The sequence below is a fragment of the Amphibalanus amphitrite genome, unplaced genomic scaffold, assembly GCF_019059575.1.
Source record: "Amphibalanus amphitrite isolate SeventyFive unplaced genomic scaffold, NRLGWU_Aamphi_draft 000546F_arrow, whole genome shotgun sequence".
In the NCBI taxonomy this organism is placed as follows: domain Eukaryota; kingdom Metazoa; phylum Arthropoda; class Thecostraca; order Balanomorpha; family Balanidae; genus Amphibalanus; species Amphibalanus amphitrite.
In genome coordinates, this window is record NW_024882040.1 from 210,734 (window position 1) to 231,993 (window position 21,260).

The window sequence follows — 21,260 nt, forward strand, 5'->3', positions numbered from 1 at the left end:
AAAGACGTGCTAAATTATTACCGGTTAGGTATATTGACATGAACGGCGGAGTCTGTTAATCTTAAATCTGAGTCTGCTGTTTTGCGTCCTGCAGATTTGGACGAGTGCGTCGCCCAGCCGGATATCTGCGGGATCGGCGAGTGCTCCAACAACCAGGGCTCGTTCATCTGCATCTGTCCGGCCGGCTTCATGCTGATGCCCAACGGCCGGGACTGCGTGGACATGCGCAAGGAGCCGTGCTACATGCAGATCTCGGAGGGCGTGTGCTCGCAGCCGATGCGCAGTGACGAGACCCGGCTGCAGTGCTGCTGCTCCATGGGTGCCGCGTGGGGACTCGACTGCAAGGCCTGCCCCGCTAAAGAGTCAGGTAATTATCGCATGGTAATTGGATTAGTTGACAATTTTGGATTTGATTAGTCCACTATTTCAAAGTTCCATAAGATAGAGAAATCACAAATAAATTTTCCTAGTTCTCCGAGTTCCTTGCAGGAGCGCAAAGAAACCCTCCCCGTCAGCGGGGCAGACAGACAGTTATCGGCCGTCGTCAGGCACTCCGAGCGATGACGGAGTAATTGACGCGCTGGTTCTGTGTTTCAGCCGACTACCGAGAGCTGTGCGGCAGCTCGGCGCCGGGCCTGTTTGTCGACCCCATGACCGGACTCAAGGAGGAAATCAACGAATGCGTCATGATGCCGGGCATGTGCAAGCACGGCACGTGCGTCAACACGCCGGGCAGCTTCCACTGCGAGTGCAACAGAGGCTACCGCTATGACGAGGCCTCCCACACGTGCATAGGTAGGCTCGTGTGGTCACATATTTCGATTTGTATGGAGCGGTAGGGTCTCTGGTTCCAGTAAGCTGGTGATGTGAACTGCGAAGTCTTTAATGTACGAGTATCAACCCAGTCGTGTGGTCATGCTAGTGGTGACGAGCGCCTGCAGTCTCCTTACCATTGTACTCATTCGCATTTGTTGGCAGACCTGAATGAGTGCCTGCAGTCTCTGTACCATATTGTTTGTTTGTGCCCTCAGACCAGGACGAGTGTCTGCAGTCGGCGTACCATTGTGTTTAGTTATGCCCTTAGACCTGGACGAGTGTCTGCAGTCTCCGTACCATTGTGTTTGTTAGTGTGCCCTCAGACCTGGACGAGTGCCTGCAGTCGCCGTACCATTGTGTTTGTTTGTGCCCTCAGACCTGGACGAGTGCCTGCAGTCGCCGTACCATATTGTTTGTTTGTGCTCTCAGACCTGGACGAGTGCCTGCAGTCTCCGTACCCGTGTCGCGGTAACGCCCAGTGTGAGAACACGGCCGGCAGTTTCCACTGCACCTGTCCGGCCGGCTACCGGCTGGCCATCAGCGGCCTCGACTGTCTGGACGTCAACGAGTGCGCCGAGCGGCCGTCCGTCTGCAACAATGGACAGTGCAACAACATGCAGGTAATGGGAGCGGAGATCGGCCACTCGCAGATGACCGTGACAGCTCACCGGTCGGTCTGACCTTTACCGATTTGCTTTACCGATTTACCCTTGTGCAGCTGTAAATGTTTGGCCTCACGTTTGCGTGTCCTCATGAAGTTTGTCTATTATTTCAGGGCAGCTTCCAGTGCATTTGCAACGAAGGTTTCACGCTGTCGCCCGCTGGAGATTCGTGTATCGACATTGATGAATGCTCCAGAAACCCGAATATCTGCAACAACGGCGTGTGCATGAACACATTGGGATCGTACAAGTGCAGCTGCGACCCCGGTTTCAGACTGTCGAACAATAACGACTGCCAAGGTATGTCTGGGTGGAGGGATCGCGTCTCCGTACCGTCAGGCATAGACCATCACCTTTCATTTCCGTGTCTTCAGACTTTCCAAGTGTCTCGTCAGTCGTCTCCTTGCCGTCAGACATTGACGAGTGTAATGCCTCCGTGCCGTCAGACATTGTGCCGTATTATGTCCATCACACCGTGCCGTATTATGTCGGTGTCATCAGACATTGGCGAGAACTGCAGATACTAACGAATAGTGTTTGACAATTTTCAAACAACCTGCGGTTATCCATGCCCTCTATCCTAACGAATGTTTCGTCTCCTCAATGCCAGATATTGACAGTGTGATATTCTCATGCCGTCAGACATTGACGAGTGCCGTACACGACTAGACGTGTGCCGTAACGGTCGCTGTCGGAACACGGCCGGGTCATTCAGCTGCGAGTGCGCCGAGGGCTTCACGCTGGCCGAGGACGGTTCATCGTGCCGCGACGTGAACGAGTGTGTGGAGACGCCCGGCTTCTGCCCGCCGCCGGGCGACTGCCAGAACCGGATCGGAACCGTCCAGTGCCTTTGTCCGGAGGGCTTCAAACTCTCACAGAACGGCACTCTGTGCGAAGGTCAGTGTCCGAACTCCGAAAAGCAGACGAATAGAATGGAGCAACACGCCAATTGAGTACCTCTGTACAAGAAAGTTAAATAATCGCAAACTTACATTTAAATTATGCTCACCACGTTTCTTTTCTCACCGCATGCACCTAAAACAAGGTCGGGAAAGTCAAAGCGTAACCAGTACGTTGTATGCACAACGTTCTTCAAGCATAAAATGTAATCGAGTTATTCTTTCATGTATTGACCCCTAATTTTTAATCAGAGATGTCAGGAGTCTGACAGTCTGTATTGAGGTCGTGCCGAGATCGCCGTCTGACACCCCTGCCACGTCGATTCGGCAGACGAGGACGAGTGTGTAGCCGGCGAGCTGTGCGGCGGCGGCCAGTGTATCAACGAGCCGGGCAGTTTCCGCTGCGTGTGCCCGCCCGGCTTTGAGCTGTCTGCCGACAGCACACTGTGTGAGGACGTGCGCCAGGAGGCGTGCTACGACTCGTGGCAGCAGGGCGTCTGCTCGCGGCGCCGGCCGCTGGTGCAGGGCCGCGCACAGTGCTGCTGCTCGGGCGCCGCCGCCTGGGGAACCAACTGCCAGCCGTGCCCAGAGCCGGGCTCGGCGCAGTTCGCCGAGCTGTGCCCAGGTGAGAGCCCGTGAACTGGGTGGCATGGGAGGTGCTTGACATGGAAGAGATCTTAGACGTGGGTTGTCTGTTTCTGTGAGCTGTCTCACTTGTGGGATGCCTCACTTGTAGATTGTCTGTCCTGTGAGCTCACAGCTTTCTGATACGCGATGTGTCTGGTGGACACCGTTCCATGCTTCTATCCTCAGGAAACTTAAATCCTTCTCCTCCACGCCGCAACCCCCCTCCGGGCTGGACAGGCAACTTTATCTCATGCGGGCTGCTCCCTTGGAGCGGCACCGCCGCTCCCGAGGGAGCGCACCCCGTAGCCGGGTGCAGTGAGTACCTTGGGGCTGGTCGGCCTGTCCTTCGGGATGAGCTCAGCCCCGGTGACTCACTAGGGTGCCTGCCCAGACCAATGTCTCCCCCTAATTCCTATCATCCTTCCGGCTCTGAAATGGTCTAATTGGACCGAAAGGGCCTAACCCAACAAAACAACAAAAAAAAATCTGGTGGACGCTGCTGTCTATCAAGTGATATGTCTGATGGGCGATGGACGTCTGCTCTACGAGCCGTCTAGGCGGATGGGACTGTCAATCCTGTGATCTATTTGTCCTGTGAGCTGTGTTTCGTGCGAAAGTTGACCGTCCTCCTGACTTTCCTCCTCCATCGTCAGGCGGCGCCGGCCGCGGCACGGGTGCCGAGGATCTGAACGAGTGCCAGCTGATGACGGAGCCGTGCGTCCGTGGCGAGTGTATCAACACGGACGGCTCGTTCCGGTGCGCCTGTCCCATGGGATACGTCCTGGACGAGTCCGGACACAACTGCATCGGTCAGTCAGCGAACCAACCAGAAAACAGCTGCTTACCAGCACTGCTAACACTGAGTTATAGAACTCGGCACTCATCGGCTTAATTGTAGTTTTTTTTTAATCTGGTTGCAACTGTAATTGCGATTAACATTGTACTATTTTAATTACTTTTTTTCGCTGTAGCGGTGTCCGAAAGACGCCTATTTGGGTAATAGCCAACGCCTACCTGATTTGATACCTTGTTTGTTTGTTTGTTTTATTGGGCTAGGCCCTTTCGGTCCAATGAGACCATTTCAGAGCCGGGAGGATGATAGGATATAGGGGGAGACATTGGTCTGGGCAGGCACCCTAGTGAGTCGCCGGGGCTGAGCCCGTCCAGAGGACAGGCCACCCAGCCCCAAGGCATTCACTGCACCCGGCTACGGGGTGCGCTCCCTCGGGAGCAGCGGTGCCGCTCCAAGGGAGCAGCCCGCATGAGATAAAGTTGCCTGTCCAGCCCGGAGGGGGGTTGCGGCGTGGAGAAGGATTTCAGTATCCTGAGGATAGAAGCACGGAACGGTGATTTGATACCTATAGACAATCGTCTTTTATCACAGTCAATGCTCTTTTTCACTTTCAGACGAGAACGAGTGCCTCACTCAGCCGGGAATATGCGGCAACGGGACGTGCAGCAACACGGAGGGCAGTTTCGAGTGCGCATGCCAGCAGGGTTTCGCGGCCGGGCCGACCCAGTCGTGCGAGGATGTAGATGAGTGCCGCGACATGGGCCACCTGTGCGCGTTCCGCTGTCACAACACGCTCGGCTCGTTCCGCTGCATCTGTCCGTACGGCTACAGCCTGGCCGAGGACGGCCAGCATTGCCTCGGTGGGTACCGGATCAGATTCTCCGCTGCGGATACCGGCAGTACGATCCGGCTGCGTCATGAGAAAATAGTTATATCTGTGAATCACGACATACCTTGTCTGACCAAGCATGCCTCGCCATCTGTGTACCTCTGTTTTCGCCGCAAATGTCTGCAACACATCACTCTCCTCTTATCTCTGTAAATGTTCATGCGTACATTCGTACTTGCAGGCGTCGTTACCGTGATATTGGTGTTGATTTTTATTTTGTTGCTTCCCCTGTTTCAGACGTGGATGAATGCCAAACTCCTGCCAATAACTGCCGCTTCCAGTGTAAAAATCTGATTGGAACATTCATGTGTGTCTGTCCGGAGGGCTATCAGAAGATCGGCATGGGAGACAACTGCCAGGTAGGTCTGCAAATTGCCCAGATTATTAGAAAACAATGTCGGGCTCTGCTTCTGTCGCTATTCCTTTTACAGTGTGTGGAATACCCGATCAATTAGCGGAAGTAATTGATCTGCTTCTGCTAATTGATCAACATGTATCAGTATTTCTTTATAACTAATTTTAGTCGATTTGATTTTCAAGCTCCATTTTCATCGCAGAGTCGCTAATTTCATCGACCGTAACGTTTTAAAAAGAACGCAATCGGCCGGTTGATCATTCATATTCCGAGACATCTAAATGCTTCACATGCAACATCTATACGATTACTTTTTCCCGACGTTCTGTACCATAACATATCTTTCGTCTTTTACAGGATATCAACGAGTGCGCCGTCAATCCCAACATATGCCAGAATGGCTACTGCATCAACACGAAGGGCGGATACCGGTGCGACTGTAAGGAGGGCTACGTGCCCTCTCCCGACGGCACCGAATGCGTCGGTGAGCATGTCTCCTACCCGGTCATCGGCAAAAGAACCTGACATGACTGTTTTTAGATTGTAACGAGTTTTATTTGTTCCAGTTCTCGGATATATTTCTGTTATCCAGGGTCGCATGCACGTGCAGTGACGGATGTTAGTTTTAAATGTCATCTTACTTGGTTCATGTAAAGAAAAATGATGCACTTAAAAAGGTCAAATTTGTTCATGCAACGAGGAATGCTACTCTGATGTTTTTGTTTCTCCAGACCAGCGGACGGGCTACTGTTTCCGGCGCCTGGTCGGCGGCCGGTGCAGCACGCGCGGCAATGAGCAGCTCATCCAGGTGACCAAGGCCGACTGCTGCTGTACCATGGGCGCCGCCTGGGGCCCTGAGTGCGAACGCTGTCCGGCGCGCTACAGCCGACCTTACGAGCAGCTCTGTCTGGAGGCCGGATACTCCATCGACGGCTCAGGTGAGAAAAGTGGTTCTTTTCGAGTGAGAGCCGACCATCTCGGGTGAGAGAGGTGGCTCTCTCGAGTCTTTGTGAGAACCGACCCTCCAGGGCGAGATGCTACCCGGTCGCTTTAATTTTGTTTGTTTGATTTTAATGTCGGTACCTTTTGCGTTTCAGCTTCAGGATTTATGTAGTTTTCTTTTTCATGACGATTAATTCCCCTGTCCCTGCTGTTTTCAGACATTGACGAATGCCGCACGATTCCCGGACTGTGCCAGAATGGCCGCTGTATCAATACGCTGGGATCGTACCGGTGTATGTGTAATCGCGGATACAAGCCAGACCACACTGGCATGCACTGTATCGGTGAGTGCATACCCATCACCTGTCGTTACGGCGGAAACATGAGGCTTATGATCATTTGTTCTCTCAAGAAGACTGTATTACGAATTATTGTTTTACGAATACCTTATTCTTTTGATGATGTCCAGTATCAGCTACTGTAGGTATGCGTTTCAGCATAGCCTTAGCATTTTAGCATCGCCGATAGCATAGCCTGTGTTGTAAAATTTTATCGATCCTCTTTGTCTGTTAAAGGCGAATTGAAATTTTATTGACGCGTCCCCGCCGTTGTGTGTTACAGACGTGAACGAGTGCGTGCAGTCGCCGCCGGCGTGCCGGTACGACTGTGAGAACACAGAGGGCTCGTACCGCTGCCTGTGTCCGGCCGGCTTCGTGCTGGACCTGGACGGCAGCAGCTGCCGCGACCTGGACGAGTGCGCCACCGGCCAGCACATGTGCCAGCACGAGTGTGTCAACACGCAGGGCTCGTACCGGTGCTCGTGCCCGGCCGGCTACCGCCAGATGGGAGACCAGTGCGCCGGTCAGTGCACTGTTTAGTGTAGTGCCTGTTTCAGAATGGTTTTGTCTCAAGCTCAACTGAAGTTTGACTTTGTTGACATCTTGAAGCAGTTTTAAATATCTAGTCATTCGAGTCTCCATATGAAATATCTCAATCGAGATATGTATAATCTGTAAATTGAGACGGCTTAATTGTCGTATTTGCGATTCAGATACACTCTTACACGAGCCGTCGCTGTTCATGGTGCGACAAACCGCTAGTGCTGCCTCGACTGACAGCACCCGCTCGGCTCCCCTCAGACGTCGACGAGTGCCTGGAGACGCCGACCATCTGCGGTGTGCCGGGCGCCTGCACGAACGTGGCCGGTAGCTACCGCTGCGTGTGTCCGGACGGCTACAGGATGGACGCGGCCGGCCTGCTCTGCGAGCGCGACCAGCTCGACTATGACGACTACGACTGCGGCTCGGACTTCTGCGACGAGGATATATCGCAAAACTGCCAGGTCGGTGGTCAGAGGTGTTGGCATGTCTTTTAGCATAGCGGATGTGTATCCTGAACCTGGAGAAACGCGTCCTCCCGTGTATGACTGGGTAGGATGAGAAAACGGACTGGTTGAATGCTTCCTGTAACAACTGCGACTCTGCCGTGTCCGACAGGAGCTGTTCGGGCGCACGACGTGCTCGTGTCCCGAGGGCTACGTGCAGAGCTACTACACGGGCCAGTGTGTGGACGAGGACGAGTGCACCCGGCACCCGTGCGGCTCGGCCTCCTGTCAGAACACGCTCGGCAGCTACCGGTGCCAGTGTCCGCCCGGATACCAGTTCAACGTCCAGATGCTCGTCTGCGTGCAGGTGCGTCACTGCGAGTCAGCCTTCACTGTCGCCTCCACCCTTTCCTCCCCATACGCACTCATGGTGCGCTGCTAAACGACCTGTGCATTAGCAACGCTACGTACCGAAACCAGATTTTCACTAAAACATCAGATGCATCTCCCTCTCCAACGAGCTTCGTCTACAGACCGAACTTTCTTATGCATCTGTGAAATCGACCGCTTACTGTCGTTTTCTTCACCAAATGGCTCCGCGGTCCGTCTCGTCTCCAGCTCGTGTTCGTTTGGGTGCCAGCCTGGGTTGTCTATGACATTCGCCAACTGTCGTTTTTGTTCCTCAGATGGCACCGCAGTGCGTCTCCAGCTCGTGCTCATTCGGGTGCCAGCCCGGTCCCGGAGGGGCCGCCAGCTGCAGCTGTCCGCAGGGATATCACAGCTTCGGACAGGTGAGTTATTCAACCCCACACATTCCAGCTCCATAGTTTCTACTAGTTACTTTATACCGTAAAGTCAGCGCAAATGTCAGCGTCCTTAATAACTGCGGCAGTTAGTTTCAAGCCGGCTGAACCGTACACTCGTCTTCGCAGGGCCACTGTCTGTCGACCATCAGCGCGGCGATGGGCGCCGGCTGGGCGGGCCAGCACGCCTCGTTTAGCTCGTACCAGCAGCTGAGCACGGCGACGGACACGAGCAACATCATCAGCACCGAGGGCTGCTACTCTTGCCAGGTAAGCATTCAACGGACAGCCGTCAGCGTGCCTGACGCATGACGACCTCACCCTCTCACAGTGCCACGGTCAAAACCGGCAAAAATCGTAAGTTTTTGACAAAATTATTTTTGTAGCCAAGGTCCAATGGTTGCTTCTGGTAATCACAAATCGTTTGCTTTATGCTCGCATTTCCAATTGAGTAATCTCTTCGGCATTTTTCCTTTCTCGTCCTAGAATTTGTTCAGATTCATCGCGGATGGGACTGCGTCTATCGTGTACTGTTTTCTCATGACATCATTTATATTACTGTTTCAGATAAACGGACGCAAGAACCGCGGTCGCCGCAGCGTGTCGTCGGAACTCGACGGAGGATGGCAGGCACAGCGCGTTTCTGAATCTACCGACGCGTGGTCACCAAATCAGGTGAGCACTGCGCACTTCGGTGCTGCTCAATTGCCGGACGGTTTCAGCTTGGCACGGTTACATTAAAATGCCTTTTTAAGGCTTATTTTATTTCAGCGCATTAAGTTACACGTTATTGAAAAAATGCACGCAACAGGCCAATGCTAATTTTGTGTAATACGCGGGGGAGGGCAATGCTAAACGGTGATCTACAAAACCATGAAACGGTGAGTCGTTATGTGACTACAATTTCATTTGCAGACTGCTCCCAATACCGACCAGCAAAACGATGAGCACCGCCATAGGAAACATCAGGAGAAACTTCTAAAGTCACACCCTGACAAGGACCATGACGCGTTATACGTTGTCATAAAGCTGGCGCAAGCAAAGAAGAAGGCGAAGATAGTTCGCCTGCAGCCAGCGCTGAAGGAATTACAGGTTAGTGTTTCTGATGTCAGGCCTTTAATTTAAGCACGACCCAGTATGCTCCGACATAATTGAACTTCTATTCATACCTTGCGATCGAAAAGTTTGAAGATATTTGTAATATATTCTCGGATATCAATATAAACCTGCACGATTTTCCTCGAACGTCGATCATGTAAAGTTTGCTGCTCAACGAACGATAATCACGTAAGACTTTACGCGATACTGTAAAGAGCGAAAGAAAAACGGGAAGATAACGGACTTATTTCCTTTTGCAGTATAACATCCACTACTCGATCGTCCCTGGTAAGAACTCTGATCGGTTCTTGCTGATGACGAGGAACGGCATCACCTCGCTGCACTTTGTGCACCACCAGCAGTACGCGGGTGTCTACGATCTGCTAATAGCCAGCAAGATGATCCACCAAGAGACCGGTCTTCCTGCCGATTACCAGCTCCACCTGCCCGTCAAAGTAGTCGTGGTAGAGTAGTGTGTCGCCGTGCCGCGCGTTTGCCATGTGGCCTTTTGTGCCGGTCGTTTGGGCCGAGTGCCGAGAGCGGAGATTTTTCACTAGCCAGTCAGCCGGTCAAACTGCCCGACCGGACCGGCATAGCCTAAGTTCAACTGTATGTGCCATTCGAGTGGTTTGACAGGAGCTCCGATGCGGCCGTCGCCGTCCACGTGTGACGCCGGTGTCACCTGTGAGGTGGGCTGCGGGGCTGAGATGGGTGGGTCGCGGCCGAGCCCCTCAAGAAGCGGTTGCAACCCTCCTTCACGGGAGTTTCTGTGTTCGATCGAGACTTCGCGGTGTTAAATTTGTGCTGTTTTGTGTGCATGTTTGTGCAGCGTCGAGGAGAAAGGAGAGATAGGATGAAAAGGAAGGGGAACTAATCAAAGAGCAGTCTCCAAATTCACTGCATGTAAATGACCAACTTTCAGGTCTATTGAATCACGATGACCCTCGACCAATTCAAATGCTACTCTACATAGTTACTTAACGCTACAGTATTTGATCAGACTGGTTTGATATATAAGCGATTGAGGTTTAAACGAGGCGACTGCTCCATTGACAATTGACAGTTTTGGCGCCTACGATGCTACACACACGTCTAGGCCCCCGCGTTATATTTTAACGTCATATATCGTCATTTTTTTTACACGCATTAGTTTCCTCCCGAAATTTGCCTCTGTATGCTAAAATTTGTTTCGCTTGTGCCGATGCAGTAACGTTTCGATAAATGCACGATAAATCCCGTCACTCGACACTTCAAGAAGCTTACAGAGGCTGCTGCTAATTTTGCACTGACCAATGACGTTGACGAAGTCCATGCCGGTATACGAGTTGCTGCACACCTTTCACTCATTAAATGCTACATATTTACACATATCCTGTCCGGGACCATACGATGAACCCATCGGGACCAATGTTAGCGTCAAGGCTACTTTCAGCTAGGTACGTCTTCAATCTATTCAGCAAAATAAGCCCATTTTGAGTCCCTCAATCGAAGTCTTCCATAATGTTTTATAATAGCTCCGACCGGTTGTATAGATGCTGCCTGTCATTGTCTGATGTAGAATTATGCAATTAATGAATTATGTATGAATGCATGTCTGTGTGCTCGTGCCGTGGATGTGTGCAAATGTAATGACGTGTGCTGGTGCGGGTGCGGGCTTTGTGCGGACTATGGAGTAAACAGAGAGAAGCCGAAGGTGCCTTGCGTGGGTCTTCTCTCGCTTGTTACCATGAAACTTGCCACCATATTTCCTCTTATCATCTCTCTTCTCTTCTATGCCCCATTGCTGGAAGAATGGCTTAGATGTTGAAGAAAGACGTGATTGAGCTAAATCGAAACTGCCGCTATGCGATTCGCGTCGAGTGTTTGTCCAGTAGTTGCGTTTTCTAGTCCAGGTGGCAGAGCTAAGGTCACCGTGCACAGAGTGCTTCTGACTAGATCATTGTCACGAGTGACAGCTTTTAACGACTTTAGCATTGTTACTTTGTGACTAATACATCAAGCTTATTCATGTTTAGATGCGTGTGCGTGGAAAGATCCCGTGAAGAAGGCTGAGAAGTGTTTGTGGATATTCACACGACGCGTGGCCGGATAGTGCGCTCTGGCTGGTCGTGGTCCGAGCGAGACTTGCCGGCGCTGACGGGCGTGTGGCGTGATTGGTTCTGTGCGTAAACGGGGTGAAATGCGCGGATCGATGCATGTGCTGAGCATGATGATTGTGTCCTCATGTGATAATACATGGGTGAACGGGACTTCAACCAGCTTCAACTGCATCCAAGTAGAAAACAACGATTTTCTATATATGAACTATATCTATCAAAGCATCGGTCTGGTAAGGGGATGGTTGGTTGCCTTGGGGCGCCCTAATAACAAGGTTATATGAAAGCGTCTACTAAAACGACCACCGTGTAAACTCAGATGTCACAATACAATGCATTACAATCCAAGCCCGTCAAAAACTGTGTATGCGAACAGCTGCTGCTGGATAAATGAAACCGATTTTGATGAACATGAAACGGCGAAGGTCTGGACAATGGCAGCTCGCATGTCGCCCAGCTGTGCCTTGCTGCGCGCGCGAGCACCACTTCCACCGATAGTACCACCTCCAGCACCACTGCACTGGAGAACAGACAGTCCAACAGCGGGCGAGCACACACTAAACGGCGTCCGGTGACGCCTCGTCGGCCGCCTGTCCGACCTCGGCGGCAGCGTCCGGTACCACTGCCGCCTCCCCCGCCCCGCCCGCACCCCCAGTCCCCTCCAACGCCTGTACAGTACCGCCCCCCGGCTGCCCACCTTGCGAGGCGGCTCCGGCAGTCCTCTGAGCGTCGACACACTCCGGCTCGCCGGCTGGTTGGTCCGACACAACAGTCTCGTCGCCTGCCGGGTAATGGGCCACGCTTTCGTCCACCTCATGACCCAGGTGTCCTTCCGAAACGGTCGTCTCATCACCGAGATTAGATTGCATGAAGCTGTCCTCTACCTCTAACACTGTCTCTTCTGATCTCTGATCGTTGGAAGCAGCCTCCTGTTTTTCGGCAGGGTAGTGGGCCACGCTTTCGTCCACTCCATGACCCATGTGTCTCTCAGAAACGGCTGTCTCATCTCCGAGATCAGAGTGGATGAGGCTGTCCTCAATCTCTAACTCGGTCTCTTCTGATCTCTCTTCGTTGGAGGCGGGCAGCTCTTTTTCGGCAGGGTAGTGGGCCACGCTTTCATCCACTTCATCGCACATGTGTCCCTGCGAAACGGTCGTCTCATCTCCCAGATCAGAGTGGATGAAGCTATTTTCTATCTCTAACACAGTTTCTTCCGATCTCTGTTCACTGGAAGCGGGCACCTCTTTGTTGGCAGGGTAGTGGGCCACGCTTTCGTTTATTTGTGAATATTCGACAGGTTCTTCAGAAACGCTTATTCCTTCGCCGGGAGCACAGTTGGCCACACTTTCATCCATCTCTGCATCAGTTCTCTTCTCCTCCGAAACAGTGATCTCTTCGGTGGCAGGGAAGTGGGCCACACTCATGTCTACCTCTGAATCTGCATGTGTCTGGGAGACGACCGTCTCTTCGTGTGTAGAGTTGACCACACTGTCGTCTATTTGTGAATGCTCCTGGGAGTCCTGGTCACAGTCGACCATGGACTCCTCTACAACCAAACCGGCGCGGTCCTCGGAAACAGAGACCTCTTCGCCGGCGTCACCAATGATGACATTCTCCTCAGCGATGTCACCACTGATGACCGGCGCAGCATCAGCGTCCTGATCATGCTGGATGGTCATGTCGCCCTCTTCGGTGGCAACTGTATTAGATTGACCGACATCTTCAGTAGTTACGGAATCATCCACCTCATTGACAGCCGACATGGCGGAGTTCTCCATATTTTCCTCAGGTACTGAATCAGGTCCGATAAACTCGTCAGAATGGGATAGGTCCGGCGCCACAACCTCCTCTTCTTGGCGTGTACCGTCGTCGCCCGTACTCTGTTGGCAGTCTGCATCCTCCACATCAACTTTATGGATACTCGCTTCGTTGACGCCACCGGCCTGTGACACGACGACATGGTGCGGCGTCTGGTCGACCGGCTGCGACAGCAGGCCGTCCTGACTGGGCAGCTGCTGCGCCGCCGCGTCATCGTGTTCGACGGCGGACAGCTCCATCGGCTGGGCGATCAGCTGTTCACCGTGCGACTGCTGCAGCTCGTACAGCTGACTGTGCGACATGTCGGCCACGATCACCTCCTGGCCGCTGGCCAGCTCCGAGACGATCACGTGACCCGGCGGCAGGTGGTCGGTCATGACGAACTGGCCGTGCCGCAGCTGCGCCAGGCTCACCGGCTGCCCGTACGCCTGCGATACCACCGTCGGTAGCGTCTCGCCGGGAAGGTGCGGCAGGATAGAGGCCGGCTCGTCCAGTTCCGAGACGGTCACCTGTGAACTCGACACCGATATGCGCGACGAGCCCACGCCGGGGCTGTGTGCGGCCGAGCGGCGCGGCGATGCAGTGGCCCGAGAGCCGAGCTGGGCACCCGACTTGGTTCTCTGAGGTGACACCAGCGTGTGCCCCATCTGGGACTCAGTCGTCTGCGGCGGGTCGATTTGCTGCAGGTCTGGCAGCACCGTTTCGCCCGCTGAGGCGCCGGGCCCGGGGTCTCCGGCCGCCGGCGCCACACGGACAGCGCCCGACCCGGCGTCCACGCTGGCCGCCCCTCCGCCGCTCACGGCGGTGACCGGCACCGTGTACTCGGTCACCTCCAGCACGGTGCCGTCTGAGACCACCGTGCCGGCGCCGGCGCCGTGGCCCTCGGCCGGCTGCAGCGCGATGTACGAGATCACGCCGTTCTCGTCCTCGACGGGCACTATACCGGCCGGCAGCGTCATGTACTCGCCGTCCACGGCCAGACTCAGAGAGGTGGCCACGCTGTTGGCAACTGTCGACATGCTCTCTGCCTCAGAGCTCGGGTCTAAGGAGGCAGGGAGCGATATAGTCGCCTCCGGTCGCAGGGCGGCGTCCGGCTTATCCGGCGGCTGGCTGCGGCGACGGTCCGCAACCGTGGACACCACTTTGTGAACCGAGCGCATGTGCCCCTTCAGGTTGTAACTGCGCGAGAATGACATACCGCACAGCTCACACTTCCAGTCGAACTTGCGCTTGGGTTCCACTCCCTGACGGCAAGCGTTTGTACGCATGTGACCCTCCAGCAAGTTCAGGCTTTGATACACAACACCGCACTCCTTACACTTGTACTCCTTGCCGATTTTGTGTCTCCGCTGGCGATGTCTCGCCATCTCCGAGTCGCTGATGGCCTCGAAATCGCATCGGTCACACTTTGGGAAGGTGATGAAGCGAGGCGGCGGGATGCCGTGCTTGGTGTACTCGTGGTAGATCAGCTGGAGTTTTTTGGTGGCCGAGAAGCCGCACAGGTGACAGGAGCCGGCGCTGCGGACGCCGCGCGTGTCGTGCACGTCGCGCAGGTGGGCGAAGTAGTCCATGACGGTGGCGAAGTCGATGGGATCGCCGGCCTGCACGCAGGCCGTGCAGGAGAGCGTGTTGAGGTCGATGACCGACTCGTCACTATGTTCCTCCTGGAAGTGTTTGGCCATCTGGTCGGCCCACCAGAAGTCGACTTGTTTGCCGCGCCGGGCGCACAGCGAACAGGAGAGCGGCGTCTCCAGCGACTCGGATGGCTCGATGGCGACGGCGGCCTGCTCCTGGTCCTGCTCCTGCTGTTTCACCACCATGAACTCGGTGTGAGTCGGGGAGCCGGGTCCCGTCTGCGTCACCAGACGAACCTGCCGAACAAACACAAGCTGATTGAAAATACCGACATGAACACCGCATGGAAAGATATTTTAGTCAGCCCTGGTTGCCTCTTTACAATTCTCGCAAAAACGGTGTTAGCCGTGAAAAACGTTTGCAGGAGAAATAGAAGCATTAAAATATGTAGTAGATTTAACAAGACTAGGGTGGCATAACCTTACAAGGTGCATCAAACGATGACTAAACAAATAGGATAATCATAGATAACATGAATCATGTTATGTTATCATGATTCATGATTCATGTTTCATGATTCATATGTTAACATGGTTCATCTTATCTATGGATAAATTGATAATTAATCGATACTTTTCTAATTGAAATACATGCAGCTGGAGGACTGATACGTTGCTCAGCGAATGTAGGCATATATAAATAGCTTATCGTGTAAAAGAGGGTACACATGACAGCACTATTACCAACACTAAAATAAACCTTAAATGGGCCTTGCATCATCATCATCACGACACTTTTTCACAGTCTCGCAGTTTATTTACTTTTCTAATTTCAATGCTGCAAGGAATTGGTACGCCTTGTCAGAGCGCCGAGCGGCGGACTGACCTTGACGCTCTGGCCGCCCTGCAGCAGCTCCGGGTGCTGTTTGAGCAGCTGGCTGACCAGTTCGGACGTGTCGCCCATGTCCTGCACGGTCAGCGTCAGCTGAGAGCTCTCCGAGAACTGGACGCGCTTCTTGCCGCTGCCCGTCGACGGCGTCGGCTCCTGTTTGAGGATGGGCCGCGGCCGGCTGGGCGTGGTCGGCTCGGCCGGCTGCGCGCCGCCGCCCTCCACCAGCCGCGCCCGCTCCCGCTGCTGCTCGTAGTACTCGCGCTCGTCCTCCCGCGGGTCGTCCACCGTCTGCTCGGCAGGCTCGGCCGGCTCCAATTTGGGCCGCTTGGGCGGCGCGCTGTCCGCCGCCGGCGCAGCCACCGGGCGCTTCACCGGCGTCTGGCGTAGGTACTCGAACATGGCGTCCCCGCTACCGGCCGGCTCCGGCAGCGGCTCCACCTTGGGCCGCATCAGGGTCGGATCGGGCAGGCCCAGTCCGCCCAGATCGTCCGACTCCGGCATCTCGAACCGCGAGGGCCGCGCGTCCTCGGGGGGCTCCGCCGCACGGATAATTCTGCACAACAGACGGCGTATGTACCACCGTCAGCATCACACAAGCACGCATGGCCAGACCACAATACGTGGATATAGCCAATGCCATGTGCACTACACTGGCAGATAGGTGGAGCTGGATCAAACACAAGACAAATGTCATTAAGACTCATTATTAAAGGGAAGGATGATTTAGCTTTAACCTACCTGTCGGTGTCAAGCACAAGGGATTATCTTCATTGTGATCGTTCTTTTTTTTACTAGTAAGCCCGCTACTAACCTCCGGGACGACTTCGAAAAAGAATGTACAAACATCTCCAAAACAAGGAGAGCAAACAAGAACCAAAAAATGGGGATCGAGCCAAAATGGATTTTTTCCCATGAGCATCATGACATAAGCTTAGTGAGTAACAAAGAAAATCGATTCCAAGTCTGTGAGACCTGGTGCGTATGAATAAACTGACCTGCGGCTGGCAGCCAGCTGCGAGTTGGTCTGGTATCCGGGGCTTTTCTGTCCAGGGCTGCGCGGCTGGTGATAGCCGAGCGGCGGACGGCCGCGGCGCGTCTTCAGGCCGGCCGATACGGACGCCTCGGCGCTGCTCATCTGCGCCTCCAGCAGCCGGATCAGGATCTGCAGCTTCAGCAGCTTGGCCGTGCTGTACAGCATGTCCACGCTGAACGGCGCATCCAGACGGCCCGTGTACACGAACCTGGTGTCAGGGGGTGAGCCGGTGCGTCAGAACGGCTGCGGCAGTCAATGGCGTCTCCCAATGCGACTTTTATATAGTCAGCAAAGCCTACAAAACGTTCGCCCAACAAAACATCAATCACAGGATCATTAACTGCTCAAGGCAATGTTTTGAGTAACACGTAAAACGTGTTGGGGAGGAAATTCAGCATCATTATCCTAATTAAGGCGACATACAAAATTCATCTATCACAATCGGGTCAAGTCGCCTTCGCCTATCAATAAATGAGATACAGCCAATATAAAATGTGTAGGTACTTTTGAAATGTAAATAAAACTTTTCTGAGTCATGACCTCTGAAACGTAACATCCTCCAGATCAAAATAAGACATTCATCTCCGAAACGGACGAAATGATTAACGGTCTCACAATGTATAAACATAGGCAACCTCATTTCAACTTACTTGAGGATGATACCCATGGCAGTAGAGCTGATCTGGGGCGGCATTTTCAAAATCTTCGGCCCGGACGTCTTTCCCTTGAGAAGATTGGTGAAAAACGGCGTGCAGGCGTGCAGAATTAGACTGTGTGCCTGCCAACAGCGAGAGACAAAGTGATGAGGGGACTGTTCAGTGCTCGGTCTGGTCTGGGTCGGTCTAACGCTATTTGTCTGTGCGAAATGGCCTACAATGGTCTGACCAGTGACCAGGCTCTAAGTCTGAAAACACACAGTCTGAGATCGCCGTAGGTTATTTCTAAAAACAATACTCAGGTCATCCCAATATCACCAATATTTTGGAAGTTGAACCTGTTCCAGGAAATGCATTTATCATCAGACGAGCATTGAACGAAGGCGTTAATTTCATCAATACATTACTACAAACAATGTCTTTTTTTTTTTTTAACCACAATACACAACGGACACATGTCATATCAAAATTGCATTCACCCACGGCGTCCTGGTCAGCCCTACCTTGAGGTCGGCGTGAGGAAAGCGCAGTGTCAGGTCACAGTGCTCCTGTTTGTCGTAGAGCGCCTCGATACGCTGCGCCAGGAAGTTGCCCCAGTTGTCCACGCGGATTGGCTTGTCGGCCATATCCGAGACGATACGGATGGACGTCGAGCCCTGCCTGCCTCTTGAGCACGCCATGGCAGCGGCGCGGTCCGACGGCAGCGGTCACCAGCGCTCTCCGATCACTGGAGGAGGCGAGCCGCGGCCTGAAACACTGAACACACGCACCAAACTGTCATAGTATGTCATCACACGCCTATGCTGACTGGGTGTTCAAGGCCACAAGAACTGGAGACCTCGATCTGTTAAAACTCCTTGCGGCCTGGAGTTGTACTCAACTCGGTGTCCGGAATAAAGAAGGAGCTCGGTGCGGTGTTCATAAAGACACAACTTTTTTTGTACATACTTTTTGTACAGAATTCAACACTTCGGTGGGGAGACTGTTCCAGTCATTTATTGTTTTGACTGCGAAGGCGTACCCCGCCGGATTCTAGATTTTGTTTTTGATTTTGCCAGTTTCAACAGGTGACTCGGCAAAAAAGACGGCGTTAAAAGTCGAACAGATCAATCTATCCCCCAGCTCATCTCCTGTCAACATCCTGCAGCCCTGCAGTGATATCAACGCTCATTTGGCCGAAAGGGCCTAGCCCAGTGGACAACAATGCTTTTTGGATATCAACTGAGTGAAACCTGCCGGTACCCAGCAGATGGTTGGGGGGAAGGGGAGGATAAACCATATCATTTACAGTTACATATTGTCATACAAATTGTCATAGCTATGGGTACCTAGGTATGCAGCAGTCACGTCCACATGCCAGCTTAGGGAAATATTAACTTGTTAAGTTCGTATTGTAGCTCAGTTAGTACGTAGAGCATGGAACGTTGAAGCAAACTCTGGACTATACCTGCTTGTCACTGGGTAAGAGAAGATAACGTACCACGCTATCAGTATCGACTGAGACTATAGACTCAGACCGACTCAGGCAGACTCAAACTGACTCGACCGACTCAAATCGATTCTGATCAACTCAGACAAACTCCGAATGTTTCAGACAGACTCAGGCGGACTCAAACTGACTCAGGCAGACTCGGACCAATTTAGATCGACTCAGACCGACTCAGATAGACTCAGAACGGCTCAAACTGACTCAGACTGACTCAACCGACTCAAATCGATTCCGATCGACTCAAACAGACTCAACACGACTCAAACCGACTCAGGCAGACTCAAATCAAACTCTGATCAACTCAGACAAACTCAGAATGTTTCAGACAGACTCAGGCGAACTCAAACCGACTCAGGCAGACTCAGACCGATTTAGATCGACTCAGACCGACTCAGATAGACTCAGAACGACTTAAACTGACTCAGACCGACTCAACCGACTCAAATCGATTCCGATCGACTCAAACAGACTCAGCACGACTCAAACCGACTCAGGCAGACTCAAACCGACTCAGGCAGACTCAGACCGATTTAGATCGACTCAGACCGACTCAGATAGACTCAGAACGACTCAAACTGACTCAGACCGACTCAACCGACTCAAATTGATTCTGATCGACTCAAACAGACTCAGGCAGACTCTAACTGACTCGACCGACTCAAACCGATACCGATCGACTCAGAACGACTCAGACATACTCAGGCAGACTCAAACTGACTCAATCGACTAAGCCGATTTAGACCGACTCAGACAGACCCATCGGTTTGACCTGAATCATCAGACCTGAATCCGTCTGAGTCGGTTTGAGTCTGTCGGAGTCTGTCTGAGTCATTCTGAGTCTGTCTGAGTTGATCGAAATCGATTTGAGCCAGTGAGTCGGTCTGAATCAGTTTGAGTCGTGCTGAGTCTATCTGAGTCAGTCTGAGTCAATCTGAATCGGTCTGAGTCTGCCTGAGTCAGTTTGAGTCTGCCTGAGTTGGTTAGTCTGCCTGAGTCTGTCCGAGTCATTCTGTGTCGGTCTGAGTCGATCAGAATTGATTTGAGTCAGTTGTAAATTCGGTCTGCTGAGTCAATTTGAGTCATTCTGAGTCTATCTGAGTCGGTCTGAGTTGATCTAAATCCGTTTGAATCTGCCTGAGTCTGTCTGAGTCATTCTGGGTCAGTCTGAGTCGATCTGAATCGATTTGAGTGGATCAGAATCGATTTGAGTCGGTTGAGTCAGTCTGAGTCAGTTTGAGTCGGTCTGAGTTGATCTGAATCGATTTGAGTCGGTCGAGTCAGTTTGAGTCTGCCGGAGTCTATAGTCTCAGTCGATACTGATAGCGTGGTACGCTATCTTCTCTTACCCAGTGAAGTCACAGCATGCTTCGGCTTGGCACGGCGTCCTAATACAGGAAACCTTAACCTTGAGCGAAAACACTACCGGTGATGCCAGGGTTACCGATACCCAAACCTGAAACCTACAACCTACAAACCTACAACCTACCCTACAAACCTACAAATCTACCATACAAACCTACAAACCTACACCTACAACGGTATCTGGCATCTTCCTGGGACACCAGGCTTACTTATACCGAACTTCTTAGTCTAACATTTTTTGCTCATAGCCTCCCCCACCCCAAACCCAGCCTAACCATTGCAATTAGACAGCGCAGTAAAGGTTGACCAGCTCATATATAGAAATTGTAGCATAGGTACCTTAGTAAATTTTCAAATTGACCACCAAAGCATTACAACTTAAATCCAACACAAAAACAAAACAACTAAGAAAATAACTAACAAAAAAACAAGCTTCCGCAGAACAGTGGGGGGCGCCATCACGCCGCAGCGATGGAATAAAAACACTGCAAGATTCTGCAAACTAAAACGCAGCATAACTTAGACTTAGCCACAGAGGAAATTAGAACAATACACAATTCTGATATTATGCAAGGTCATCGCTTTATATTGATGCGATGTTTGGGCTGAATGAATTACACACCGCTGAAAATAAACCGCAAATAGGTATTTTGCAAGGCCATATGGGCCATATAAGTTATTTTGTACGTATTTTGGGAACTGTCCCAACTTGGTGCAGGGAAAGGTAGCAAAGTTAATATTTGTACTTAAATTTCGCTTATTTTGCAAATTTGACTAGAAATTGAAAAAAATAATTATCTTTAAAGAAAAACCTATTTATAGGCAAAGCAAACAGAAGCAGGAACAAAAAAGAACTTGATTGAAGCCCTGATTGAAATTACTGTTTTGCGCTTGGTTTGCGCAGCAGCTGCGTGCGCATTGCCAAATGCAAGGCATCATAACGGGTGAGACTAAATGCTTACTTCGAAATCTAAGCTGCGTTGCGGCATTGGCGGTTATGTGCGGCGTGTATGCCGCATGCTTAGCAAGCGGCGACCACTAAATTAAAAACTCAATAGCTTTGACCTGTTTTCAATGGATAACACTGCATACCAAAAATGTCCATCGCTCTCGTCATAGGATATTTAGATTT

At 52.2% G+C, this 21,260-nt stretch overlaps 2 protein-coding genes across 2 annotated transcripts in view; one reads left to right on the plus strand and one right to left on the minus strand.

Moving 5' to 3' along the window:
- LOC122393648 (fibrillin-2-like) overlaps window positions 1-11,222 on the plus strand; it is a 42,131-nt gene extending 30,909 nt beyond the window's left edge. Inside the window, exons 32-51 of the mRNA XM_043389866.1 lie at window positions 95-367; window positions 598-795; window positions 1,246-1,436; window positions 1,592-1,778; window positions 2,121-2,375; window positions 2,709-3,002; window positions 3,658-3,813; window positions 4,412-4,657; window positions 4,924-5,045; window positions 5,399-5,525; window positions 5,773-5,979; window positions 6,202-6,327; window positions 6,605-6,844; window positions 7,123-7,325; window positions 7,480-7,674; window positions 7,994-8,098; window positions 8,240-8,380; window positions 8,678-8,785; window positions 9,026-9,202; window positions 9,469-11,222. Of these exons, the coding sequence (XP_043245801.1) occupies window positions 95-367; window positions 598-795; window positions 1,246-1,436; window positions 1,592-1,778; window positions 2,121-2,375; window positions 2,709-3,002; window positions 3,658-3,813; window positions 4,412-4,657; window positions 4,924-5,045; window positions 5,399-5,525; window positions 5,773-5,979; window positions 6,202-6,327; window positions 6,605-6,844; window positions 7,123-7,325; window positions 7,480-7,674; window positions 7,994-8,098; window positions 8,240-8,380; window positions 8,678-8,785; window positions 9,026-9,202; window positions 9,469-9,681 (3,764 nt within the window). The 3' untranslated portion in view covers window positions 9,682-11,222. The remainder of the gene's footprint in view (window positions 1-94; window positions 368-597; window positions 796-1,245; window positions 1,437-1,591; window positions 1,779-2,120; window positions 2,376-2,708; window positions 3,003-3,657; window positions 3,814-4,411; window positions 4,658-4,923; window positions 5,046-5,398; window positions 5,526-5,772; window positions 5,980-6,201; window positions 6,328-6,604; window positions 6,845-7,122; window positions 7,326-7,479; window positions 7,675-7,993; window positions 8,099-8,239; window positions 8,381-8,677; window positions 8,786-9,025; window positions 9,203-9,468) is intronic.
- Window positions 11,223-11,497: 275 nt separating this feature from the next.
- Window positions 11,498-20,595, minus strand: LOC122393647. The gene is made up of 6 exons (XM_043389865.1): window positions 20,468-20,595; window positions 17,781-18,033; window positions 17,272-17,399; window positions 16,584-16,829; window positions 15,583-16,141; window positions 11,498-14,993 (listed from the first exon to the last, which is right to left on the minus strand). The coding sequence occupies exons 2-6, from the start codon at window positions 17,955-17,957 to the stop codon at window positions 11,862-11,864; spliced, it is 4,242 nt and encodes a 1,413-aa protein (XP_043245800.1). The 5' UTR covers window positions 17,958-18,033; window positions 20,468-20,595; the 3' UTR covers window positions 11,498-11,861.
- Window positions 20,596-21,260: the final 665 nt, after the last annotated feature.